The sequence below is a fragment of the Nerophis ophidion genome, linkage group LG03, assembly GCF_033978795.1.
Source record: "Nerophis ophidion isolate RoL-2023_Sa linkage group LG03, RoL_Noph_v1.0, whole genome shotgun sequence".
Classification (NCBI taxonomy): domain Eukaryota; kingdom Metazoa; phylum Chordata; class Actinopteri; order Syngnathiformes; family Syngnathidae; genus Nerophis; species Nerophis ophidion.
The window spans coordinates 7833018-7845363 of NC_084613.1; the positions used below are offsets into that span (position 1 = coordinate 7833018).

At 36.7% G+C, this 12346-nt stretch overlaps 2 protein-coding genes across 2 annotated transcripts in view; one reads left to right on the plus strand and one right to left on the minus strand.

Moving 5' to 3' along the window:
• stag1a (STAG1 cohesin complex component a) overlaps positions 1-4884 on the plus strand; it is a 150641-nt gene extending 145757 nt beyond the window's left edge. The window contains exons 29-32 of the mRNA XM_061894147.1: positions 42-158; positions 228-342; positions 1393-1473; positions 4122-4884. Coding sequence (XP_061750131.1) covers positions 42-158; positions 228-342; positions 1393-1473; positions 4122-4145 — 337 coding nt within the window. The 3' untranslated portion in view covers positions 4146-4884. The remainder of the gene's footprint in view (positions 1-41; positions 159-227; positions 343-1392; positions 1474-4121) is intronic.
• Positions 4885-7189: 2305 nt separating this feature from the next.
• The window catches only part of pccb (propionyl-CoA carboxylase subunit beta), a 33463-nt gene continuing 28306 nt past the window's right edge, over positions 7190-12346 (minus strand). Inside the window, exons 11-13 of the mRNA XM_061894150.1 lie at positions 11867-11965; positions 11687-11786; positions 7190-7759 (exon numbers count right to left, since the gene is read on the minus strand). Of these exons, the coding sequence (XP_061750134.1) occupies positions 7638-7759; positions 11687-11786; positions 11867-11965 (321 nt within the window). The 3' untranslated portion in view covers positions 7190-7637. The remainder of the gene's footprint in view (positions 7760-11686; positions 11787-11866; positions 11966-12346) is intronic.

A 12346-nucleotide genomic window follows, 5' to 3' on the forward strand; every position in this document is an offset into this window, starting at 1 on the left:
AAAAAAGCGTCGGTCTCACATGGAGGTGGTGTTGCGTGCAGCCCGCAGATGCAGATGTCGTGGCTGGGCCAGCAGAAGATGGAGGACGTGAGCAGGAAGGACCGCACGGCCATGAACTACATCAAGTCTCGCAGCAACCAGGGCGTGCGGCAGACCGTGTAAGTGGACTTTGGAAAACACTCTCTGGCCTTCCTCTTCCAGCACTAAGCCACTTATTGTGTGTTCAGGCGCGGTCTGATGGAGGATGATGCTGAGCCCATCTTTGAGGACGTCATGATGTCATCGCGGGGCCAGCTGGAGGACATGAACGAGGAGTTTGAAGACACCATGGTCATCGACCTGGTCAGTCATCTCACACTTTCTCTTTCTCACACTTCTTCTTCACCCCACTTTCTTTTTGTTCCACCTCTTCTTCACCCCACTTTCTTTTTGTTCCACCTCTTCTTCATCACACTTTCTTTTTGTTCCACCTCTTCTTTATCACACTTTCTTTTTGTTCCACCTCTTCTTCATCACACTTTATTTTTGTTCCACCTCTTCTTCATGCTTTCTTTTTGTTCCACCTCTTCTTCATGCTTTCTTTTTGTTCCACCTCTTCTTCATGCTTTCTTTTTGTTCCACCTCTTCTTCACGCTTTCTTTTTGTTCCACCTCTTCACGCTTTCTTTTTGTTTCACCTCTTCTTCACGCTTTCTTTGTGTTCCACGGCTTCTTCACACTTTCTTTGTTCCACTTCTTCACGCTTTCTTTGTGTTCCACCTATTCTTCACGTTTTGTTTGTGTTCCACCTCTTCTTCTTTACACTTTGTGTTCCACCTCTTCTTCTTTACACTTTCTTTGTTTTCCACTGCTTCTTTGCACTTTCTTTGTTCCACTTCTTCACGCTTTGTTTTTGTTCCACCTCTTCTTCTTTACACTTTCTTTGTGTTCCACTTCTTCTTCAGGCTTTTTGTTCCACTTCTTCACACTTTCTTTGCGTTCCACCTCTTCTTCTTTACACTTTCTTGGTTCTACTTCTTCTTCACGCTTTCTTTGTGTTCCACCTCTTCTTCACACTTACTTTGTGTTCCACTTCTTCTTCTTCACACTTTCTTTGTGTTTCACTTTTTCCTCACACTTTTTTGGGTTACACTTTTTCCCCACACTTACATTGTTACATTTCTTTCTCTTCAGGTAATGTTTGTGTTCCATTTCTTTTACTTTATCACACTTTTTGTGTTCCAATTTTTCAAATGGAACATTTGTGTTCGCTTCTATTTCTTTACGCTGTCTTTCTTCTTGCTTTTTTTTTGTTTTCCACTCCTTTGTCTTCTTCATACTTTCTTTGTGTTCCACTTCTTCTTCTTGCCTTCTTTATGTTCCACTTCTTCACGTAATCTTTGTATCCTCACAGCCGCCATCGCGGAACAGACGCGAGAGAGCCGAACTGAGACCCGACTTCTTTGATTCTGCAGCCATGATTGAGGACGAGTCGGTAAGACATCTTTATTATTGTCAATAAAGCACAATTTCACCTGACATGAAACATCCTCACACTTCAGATATTAGTCACAGTCATGCAGTCCATCTGGAAAGTATTCGCAGCTTTTTCCACATGTTGTTACGTTCCAGACCTGTTCTAGAATGGAATACATTCATTTTTGTCCTCTCATTCTTTACCCAATACCCTGTTATGACTCTGTGAAAAAGTTTTTTTTTTTTTAAAAGTTTTGAAAACGTATCATGAATGTATTATTAATCCACACAGTAACTGGGTAGCAGGTTGTATTCTTGTGAATGAATGTATTATTAATCCACATAGTAACTGGGTAGCAAGTTTTATTCTTGTGAATGAATGAATGCATTTTAATACCACACAGTAACTGAGTAAGAGGTTTTGTTCTAGTCAATGAATGAATGTACTATTAATCCACACAGTAACTGGGTAGCCGGTTTTATTCTTGTGAACGAATGAATGTATTATTAATCCACACAGTAACTAGGTAGCCGGTTTTATTCTTGTGAACGACTGTATTATTAATCCACACAGTAACTGGGTAGCAAGTTTTATTCTTGTGAATTAATGAATGTATTATTAATCCGCATAATAACTGAGTAGCAGGTTTTATTCTTGTGAATGAATGAATGCATTATTATTCACACATTAACTGAGTAACCGGTTTTATTCTTGTGAATGAATGAATGCATTATTATTCACACATTTACTTAGTAACCGGTTTTATTCTTGTGAACGAATGAATGTATTATTATACACACAGTAACTGAGTAGCAGGTTTTATTCTACCGAATAAATGAATGTGTTATTAATCCACACAGTAACTGAGCAGTAGCAGGTTTTATTCTTGTGAATGAATGAATGTATTATTAATCCACACAGTAATTTAGTAGCAGGTTATATCCTTGTGATTGAATGAATGTATTAATAATCCACACAGTAACTGAGTAGCAGCTTTTATTCTTGTGAATGAATGAATGTATTATTAATCCACACTGTAATTAAGTAGCAGGTTATATTCTTGTGATTGAATTAATGTATTATTAATCCACACAGTAACTGAGTAGCAGGGTTTATTCTTGTGAAGGAATGAATGTTTTATAAATCCACATAGCAACTGAATTGCAGGTTTTATTCTTGTGAAGGAATGAATGTGTTATTAATCCACACAGTAGCTGAGCAGTAGCAGGTTTTATTCTTGTGAATGAATGAATGTGTTATTAATCCACACAGTAACTGAGTAGCAGCAGGTTTTATTCTTGTGAATGAATGAATCTATTATTAATCCACACAGTAACTGAGTAGCAGGTTTTATTCTACCGAATAAATGAATGTGTTATTAATCCACACAGTTATTAACTAGTAGCAGGTTTTATTCTTGTGAATGAATGAATGTATTATTAATTCACACAGTAACTGAGTAGCAGGTTTTATTTTACCGAATAAATGAATGTGTTATTAATCCACACAGTAACAGAGCAGTAGAAGGTTTTAATATCGTGAATTAATGAATGTATTAATAATCCACACAGTAACAGGGTATCAGGTTTTGTTTATTCTTGTGATTGAATGAATGTATTATTAATCCACATAGTAACTGAGCAGTAGAAGGTTTTATTATTGTGAATGAATGAATGTGTCATTAATCCACACAGTAACTGACTAGTAGCAGGTTTTATTCTTGTGAATGAATGAATGTGTTATTAATCCACACAGTAACTGACTAGTAGCAGGTTTTATTCTTGTGAATAAATGAATGTGTTATTAATCCACACAGTAACATGGCAGTAGAAGGTTTTAATATCGTGAATTAATGAATGTATTAATAATCCACACAGTAACAGGGTATCAGGTTTTGTTTATTCTTGTGAATGAATGAATGTATTATTAATCCACATAGTAACTGAGTAGTAGAAGGTTTTATTATTGTGCATTAATGAATGTGTTATTAATCCACACAGTAACTGAGCAGTTGCATGTTTTATTCCTGTGAATGAATGAATGTGTTATCAATCCACACAGTAACTGACTAGTAGCAGGTTTTATTCTTGTGAATAAATGAATGTGTTATTAATCCACACAGTAACATGGCAGTGGAAGGTTTTAATATCGTGAATTAATGAATGTATTAATAATCCACACAGTAACAGGGTATCAGGTTTTGTTTATTCTTGTGAATGAATGAATGTATTATTAATCCACATAGTAACTGAGTAGTAGAAGGTTTTATTATTGTGCATTAATGAATGTGTTATTAATCCACACAGTAACTGAGCAGTTGCTTGTTTTATTCCTGTGAATGAATGAATGTGTTATTAATCCACACAGTAACTGAGCAGTAGCATGTTTTATTCCTGTGAATGAATGAATGAATGTGTTATTAGTCCACACAGTAACTGAGCAGCAGCAGGTTAATTCCTGTGAATGAATGAATGAATGTGTTATTAGTCCACACAGTAACTGAGCAGCAGCATGTTTTATTCCTGTGAATGAATGAATGTATTATTAGTCCACACAGTAACTGAGCAGCAGCAGTGAATGAATGAATGAAAGTGTCATTGTAACAGTGCTATGAAACAGTGCCCTCCAGCGGCCATGTGGTGAACTGCTGCTATGTTTGTCTGCAGGGTTTCAGCATGCCCATGTTCTGATGGGGACACCTGAAAGTGAAAGTGAAAGTAAACAATCTGGATTCTAATCAGGAGTATACAGAAGATGAGGAAGAGGAGGAGGAAGAAGAAGTTGTCCTTCTGTCTTCCTGAGAAGACACTCAGGAGCGTCAGGAGGCTCCTCGCCATGTTGGGCGCCAGGTTTGAAAAAAAGTGTTCCACAGGTGTCGTCTCACTTACACACACACTCTGTACAGCCCCGCCCACTTCTTCTTCTGCGGTGGCGCGCTTCAACTCAAAACTTTTTGAGCGCCGGCTCAGTTCTCGGGCCCGGCGAGCGCCCCCTGCAGGCGAGGCCAAAGGTCAACAGAGAGGACGATATAGCAGTTTTCTAAATATTGTTTTCCAAGAGACATTTTGATCCCTAGCTTTAGTATTCAACTTTCAAATACACTCTTTTTTTTGTTTTTTTTTTTGCTTTGTACAGTTTTTCTTGTTGAATGTTTTTCTTCTTGTTTGTTGCCAACTGGTGGCCTACATCCTTTTTTCTTCTTTTTTGCACTGTCACTATTTGCAGCTTCTTCTCTCTATCCGTGTGTGTGTGCGCGCGTCAGTGTGTGTGTGTGTGTGTGTGCGTGCGTTACTTAGGACGTATTGTTTGAATGTCACCTTTACGTTTGCTCCTGTAAATATTCACACACTCGCACCGTTTCTGCACAGCCTGTTTTTCTTCGTGTCAACCTTCAATTGTTTTTACAGAAAATAAAATCTGTAATCATGATCATTGCAACGGCATCCTAATATTTATCTGCACGTATTTTGAAATGTCTTAAATCGATACAAACTAATTACCAAAAAGTATTCATTTACTCACCAAAATAGCTTCTAGTGTTTGAATTTTTTTTTAAATAAAAAAAATCCAATAAACTTGCACACAAATATGTATTTCCATTGTAATATATATGTGTGTGTGTGTGTGTATGTATGTATATATATATATATATATTTACAATAGTAATTCATATGTGTGCCATATATGTGTGTGTGTGTGTGCAAGTTTATTGGATTTTTTATTTATTTAATGAAAATGTAAACAAAATAAGCTATTTTGATGAGTAAATGAATACTTATATATAATATATATACTTAATGTATATATATATATATAAATCCAATAAACTTGCACAAAAATATGTATTTCCATTGTAATATATATATATATATATATGTGTGTGTGTGTGTGTGCAAGTTTATTGGATTTTTTTTATTTAATGAAAATGTAAACAAAATAAGCTATTTTGATGAGTAAATTAATATTTATATATATATATATATATATATATATATATTGGCCCTCTGGCCAATTATATATATATATATATATATATATATAAATCCAATAAACTTGCATACAATATATATATTTATTTATTTATTTTTATATATGCATTTATATATAAATATATATATATTTACAATGGTAATTCATATTTGTGTGCCATTTATTTATATATATATATATATATGTGTATATATATATATGTGTATATATATATATGTATATATATATATATGTATATATATATTTGCAATGGTAATAAACTCGTACACAAATATGAATAACCATTGTAAAAAATAAAAAAATATATGTGTGCAAGTTTATTGGATTTTTTTTAATTTGATAAAAATGTAAACAAAAAAGCTATTTTGATGAGTGAATTAATACCTATGTGTGTGTGTATATATATATATGTATATGTGTATATATATATATATATATATATATATTTATATGTGTGTATATATATATATATATGTATATGTATGTATAATACAAATCAATCAAGCTGCCCAAAATATTTGTGTAATTTTCTTTTAAGCAGTTTTTTTTTTAGATATTTCCATCCATTTCCTACCGCTTGTCCCTTTTAGGGTCGCTGGAGCCTATCTCATCTGTATTCGGGCGGACAAGATATTTCCACACATTCAATTCAAATAATACTTGTAACAATTCACATAGTGATGAGTTTAGGAAAATCATTAGTATATTGTATATAATCAATATAAAAATGGTTAGTTCAAATTAATGTAGGAGCTTACTAAATACTATTGTAATGTGCAATATTTACATTTTTATTAGTGCTATATACAAAAGCCAAAAGCAGTGAAGTTGTCACCTCGGCAGGCCGATATTATCGGGCATCTCCAGTGAAAACCATTTCGGGGCGGCATGGCTCGGTTGGTAGAGTGGCCGTGCCAGCAACTTGAGGGTTGCAGGTTCGATTCCCGCTTCTGCCAACCTAGTCACTGCCGTTGTGTCCTTGGGCAAGACGCTTTACCCACCTGCTCCCAGTGCCACCCACACTGGTTTAAATGTAACTTAGATATTGGGTTTCACTATGTAAAGCGCTTTGAGTCACTTGAGAAAAGCGCTATATAAATATAATTCACTTCACTTCACTGACTTATCTCTTGAAGCTCATGGAGAGAATGCCAAGAGTGTGCAAAGCAGTGATCGGAGCAAAGGGTGGCTATTTTGAAGGAACTAGAATATAAAACATGTTTGCGGATATTTTACTTTTTCTTGTGAAGTACATAACTGCACATGTGTTCATTCATAGTTGTGATGTGACAATCTACAATGTAAATAGTTATAGTAAATAGTAAGGGACGGCGTGGCGCAGTGGGAGAGTGGCCGTGCGCAACCCGAGCGTCCCTGGTTCAATTCCCACCTAGTACCAACCTCGTCACGTCCGTTGTGTCCTGAGCAAGACACTTCACCCTTGCTCCTGATGGGTGCTGGTTGGCGCCTTGCATGGCAGCTCCCGCCATCAGTGTGTGAATGTGTGTGTGAATGGGTAAATGTGGAAGTAGTGTCAAAGCGCTTTGAGTACCTTGAAGGTAGAAAAGCGCTATACAAGTACAACCCATTTATCATTTATTTTATTTATTTATCAAAATAAAGAAAACACTTTGAATATCAAATTTCCCTTTGCCACACTTTGAAAATAAGTTGTTTTTTTTTACTTCTGCAAATTAAAGTAACATGTACTGCAGCATCCAGGAGAAATCACACAAAGTCAACAATATTTTTAACTTTTATTGCCAATCCTATAACATCATTTTGATGTGACAATCTACAACGTAAATAGTCATGAAAATAAAGAAAACACATTTCTTTGAATGAGAAGGCGTGTCCAACTTTTGGCCTGTACTGTACAATATATAGTTACTTCACACTTAATCGGCCCTCTGGCCAATTTATTTTTCTCATCGCGGCCCCCCAAGTTAAAAAACGGCACTGCTTGTTTGTTGTAACAGTTTTATTGGCCTGCAATTAAAAAGCCAATGTTTCTACTTGTGACAACTTTTGACGTAGAAAATGTGAGGAGTGACGTTACATTACAGGAGGAGCCTGGACACCACGCCCGGGTCAATTCTTCATGAAAAGGTTCCATTGCATAGGATCGCCACGGTGTTGCTACCATGAAGACACAGCTGGATATGGTTGCTACCATGAAGACAGAGAAGGCATCACAGGGGAATGTTGGCGTGTTTCTTCCAAGGGTTGACCTGCTTCTTGCTGGCCAACACTTCCAGGTCTCGGCAGATCTTCTTGCGAGTCGTCGCCGGCTCGATGATGTCGTCCACAAAACCTTAGTGACCATATTCAGTAAGTACAAACACCTCGCTTTATCGTTACAGAACAACATTTTTTCATTTTATTTTAGAAATATGTTGACTTAAAATAGCTCCTGTCAAATTTTAATCAATCAATCAAAGTTGACTTCTATAGCCTTAAATCACGAGTGTCTCAAAGGGCTGCACAAGCCACAACCATATCCTGGGCTCAGATCCCACATCAGGGCAAGGAAAAACTCAACCCAATGGGATGACAATGACAAACCTTGGAGGGGACCGCAGATGTGGGGACCCCATTAGTGTGAGAGTCCAGTCCATAGTGGATCTAACATAATAGTGTGAGAGTCCAGTCCATAGCGGATCTAACAAGATAGTGTGAGAGTCCAGTCCATAGTGGATCTAACATAATAGTGAGAGTCCAGTCCATAGTGGACCTAACATAATAGTGTGAGAGTCCAGTCCATAGTGGATCTAACATAATAGTGAGAGTCCAGTCCATAGTGGATCTAACATAGTGAGAGTCCAGTCCATAGTGGATCTAACATAATAGTGAGAGTCCAGTCCATAGTGGATCTAACATAATAGTGAGAGTCCAGTCCATAGTGGATCTAAGATAATAGTGAGAGTTCAGTCCATAGTGGATCTAACATAATAGTGAGAGTCCAGTCCATAGTGGATCGACCATAATAGTGAGAGTCCAGTCCATAGTGGATCGACCATAATAGTGAGAGTCCAGTCCATAGTGGATCTAACATAATAGTGAGAGTCCAGTCCATAGTGGATCTAACAATAGTGAGAGTCCAGTCCATAGTGGATCTAACAATAGTGAGAGTCCAGTCCATAGTGGATCTAACATAATAGTGAGAGTCCAGTCCATAGTGGATCTAACATAATAGTGAGAGTCCAGTCCATAGTGGATCTAACAATAGTGAGAGTCCAGTCCATAGTGGATCTAACAATAGTGAGAGTCCAGTCCATAGTGGATCTAACATAATAGTGAGAGTCCAGTCCATAGTGGATCTAACATAATAGTGAGAGTCCAGTCCATAGTGGATCTAAGATAATAGTGAGAGTCCAGTCCATAGTGGATCTAAGATAATAGTGAGAGTCCAGTCCATAGTGGATCTAACATAACAGTGAAAGTCCAGTCCATAGTGGATCTAACATAATAGTGAGAGTCCAGTCCATAGTGGATCTAACATAATAGTGAGAGTCCAGTCCATAGTGGATCTAACATAATAGTGAGAGTCCAGTCCATAGTGGATCTAACATAATAGTGAGAGTCCAGTCCATAGTGGATCTAACAATAGTGAGAGTCCAGTCCATAGTGGATCTAACAATAGTGAGAGTCCAGTCCATAGTGGATCTAACATAATAGTGAGAGTCCAGTCCATAGTGGATCTAAGATAATAGTGAGAGTCCAGTCCATAGTGGATCTAAGATAATAGTGAGAGTCCAGTCCATAGTGGATCTAAGATAATAGTGAGAGTCCAGTCCATAGTGGATCTAACATAACAGTGAAAGTCCAGTCCATAGTGGATCTAACATAATAGTGAGAGTCCAGTCCATAGTGGATCTAACATAATAGTGAGAGTCCAGTCCATAGTGGATCTAAGATAATAGTGAGAGTCCAGTCCATAGTGGATCTAAGATAATAGTGAGAGTCCAGTCCATAGTGGATCTAACATAACAGTGAGAGTCCAGTCCATAGTGGATCTAAGATAATAGTGAGAGTCCAGTCCATAGTGGATCTAAGATAATAGTGAGAGTCCAGTCCATAGTGGATCTAACATAATAGTGAGAGTCCAGTCCATAGTGGATCTAAGATAATAGTGAGAGTCCAGTCCATAGTGGATCCAACATAACAGTGAGAGTCCAGTCCATAGTGGATCTAAGATAATAGTGAGAGTCCAGGTCATAGTGGATCTAAGATAATAGTGAGAGTCCAGTCCATAGTGGATCTAACATAATAGTACGAGTTGTTAAAGTTGTGTGCAGTGTAAAAATGTTTCAGGATGTGATGGATAATTTGAATAAAAGTGTAAGCAGCCATTATGTAGGCTTGCCTATTAATTGTCTAATATTCATTAAAATGAAGCCTTTTTTTTTTAAATCAGTAAGTATTATTAAATATTTCACTAATTAGCTTGGTCACAAAAATAAGATGTTTTTAGAATCTTTGATGTTCAAACTAGATTCAAAATGCCTTCATTTGTGTGTATGAAAACATTTACACATCCCTGGAGTACCAATATTTATAGCAACAACAAAACTGTTTCTATAAAGTTTACACCATCGGGAAAATTTTTAGATTAAGGAAAAAAGTGTTATAATTAATCTGTATCATATTTTGACCTAAAATTGTATTTATTAAGACCAGGAAATTTTGTCAATAAAGTACTTCATATTTTCTCACTAAATGTCATTGATTTTTTTTTTTCATTTTGACAGAAAAAAATATAAGTACTGCTTGAAATTGCATATTTTTTAAACTTTAATAGTATCCAATATTGCAACAAATATCATATTTTCCAAACATTTTTGTGTAAATAATAATTACTAAAATATCTGCTCTACTTATGATTTTACAGCAAATTACCCATCCAATTAATAAAAATTACGAGACATTTTACGGTGTTCTTTACAGCATATTACTGTAAATTGGGGGAAAAAAACAACATTTTTTTTTGCGTTAAAATTCTGTTGACTGAGCTGCAATATTTTTACTGTAAAATCTTGTTTTTAACGGTGTATTACTGTAAAAGCAAAAACGATACATCTGTTTTTACGGCAGAAAAACTGGCAGCTAAGTTGCCAGAATAAAAAAAAAAAACTTGTACAGTTTTTCCCATGAACAGTATCATGTTGTAAAAACTACCGTATTTCCTTGAATTGCCGCCGGGTATATAGTACGCGCCTGACTAGAATTACTGCCGGGTCAAACTCGTTTCGCAAATTATTATTTTTATTAGCGCATGTTTAGAATTTCGCCAAATAATTAGCATCCTGTCATCATTTTCAAAATGGAGGAGGCTGATTTCAATCATTTGAAGAAGATTAAGAGCTATTCAGTAGGATTTAAGGTCCAAGCTATTGAATATGCTAAAAAGAACAGTAAGCAGCTATGTTTTATTAATATACCGTAGCTGCGTGTGTCAAATATGAGTCATTAAATGACTCCCGGCTCCTGGTGGTAGAGGGCGCTAGTGATCCTTCTTGCGACTACTCGGCTGCAGAAGAAGTGACAACAAGCAGCGATCGTTTATTTTTTCCTCTCGCTTGCACTTTTAACATGGAGGATTACATATCTAAAATAAAACAGTTTTCTAAACTGGACTTTCATTTCAAGGAGGAGGTAATAAAGGAAGATCTCCATCGAGACAGAGAGACTTTTAAAACTGAAGAAAGATAAGGAAGACTTCTATAAACAAGTTATCGATGCTTTTGATCAGAAGGAGCTGCGCATGGACTTCATTTAAAAGTAAAGGTAAGACCATAATTACGTATTTTTTTATTAAATGTGCTTTTCATGATGGAATCCTTACATCACACTCAAATTTATAAGCGCAGACCTAAATTTACCGCATGCCTTTGGTAAACGCCGGAGTGAGAAGTGGTTTTAAATTAATTAGCGCCCCGGCGGCAATTCAAGGAAATCCGGTATTTACATTTAATAGTCAAATTCTTGCAACTAAGCTTCCAGCTTTTTCCGTAAAACCCGCACACAAAAAAAAATTGGCGTAAAATGATGAAAAAAACGTTATTTTACGGTGAAATATTTTAAATGTAAAGTTTTTACTGTAAAATGGACGGTCTACTTTTAATCACGAAATTCATCCATTATTCACTGTCACGAGCCATGAAAACCACTTTGACGCCCCGGGTCTGTGAGGTGGTTGGATGAATTCTGCCTAGCAACAAGTGATGCAAGCGTCTCTCACCTCTGACGGCGGCGGGGAAAGGGTTAGCAAATTTGTCCACATATTCTGTCTCCGCCTCCGCCTGATTGTCCTTCCCTCTGAAGATGATCTGGACTGCTCCCTGGAAAAGTTCAAAGCGGAATCAAAGCGGGATGGAGGATAAAAAAATAAATAAAAAGGGGCGTGGTTAACAGTTCCTACTTTGGCGCCCATGACGGCGACCTCGGCCGTGGGCCAGGCGTAGTTGATGTCTCCTCTCAGGTGTTTGGAGCTCATCACGTCGTAAGCGCCTCCGTAAGCCTGGAGCACAAAACAATTATTCAACCATCACATTATACTTATCTAATATTTACATTTTTATAACAATCAAATTGGAAGCAATATGTGATTAAATAAGTGCCCTGCGATGAGGTGGCGACTTGTCCAGGGTGTACCCCGCCTTCCGCCCGATTGTAGCTGAGATAGGCGCCAGCGCCCCCCGCGACGCCAAAAGGGAATAAGCGGTAGAAAATGGATGGATGTGATTAAGTTTAATAAATGATTATTGAATTATTGTAAATCACAAGTGTCAAACTCAAAACTTCATGTTATTTGGCCCTGGAAATAATATCAATAAAATAGTGTAACTTTTATTATAAACGTATTCTTTCTATTTTGGGAGAGAGAAAAAAGATATGTACT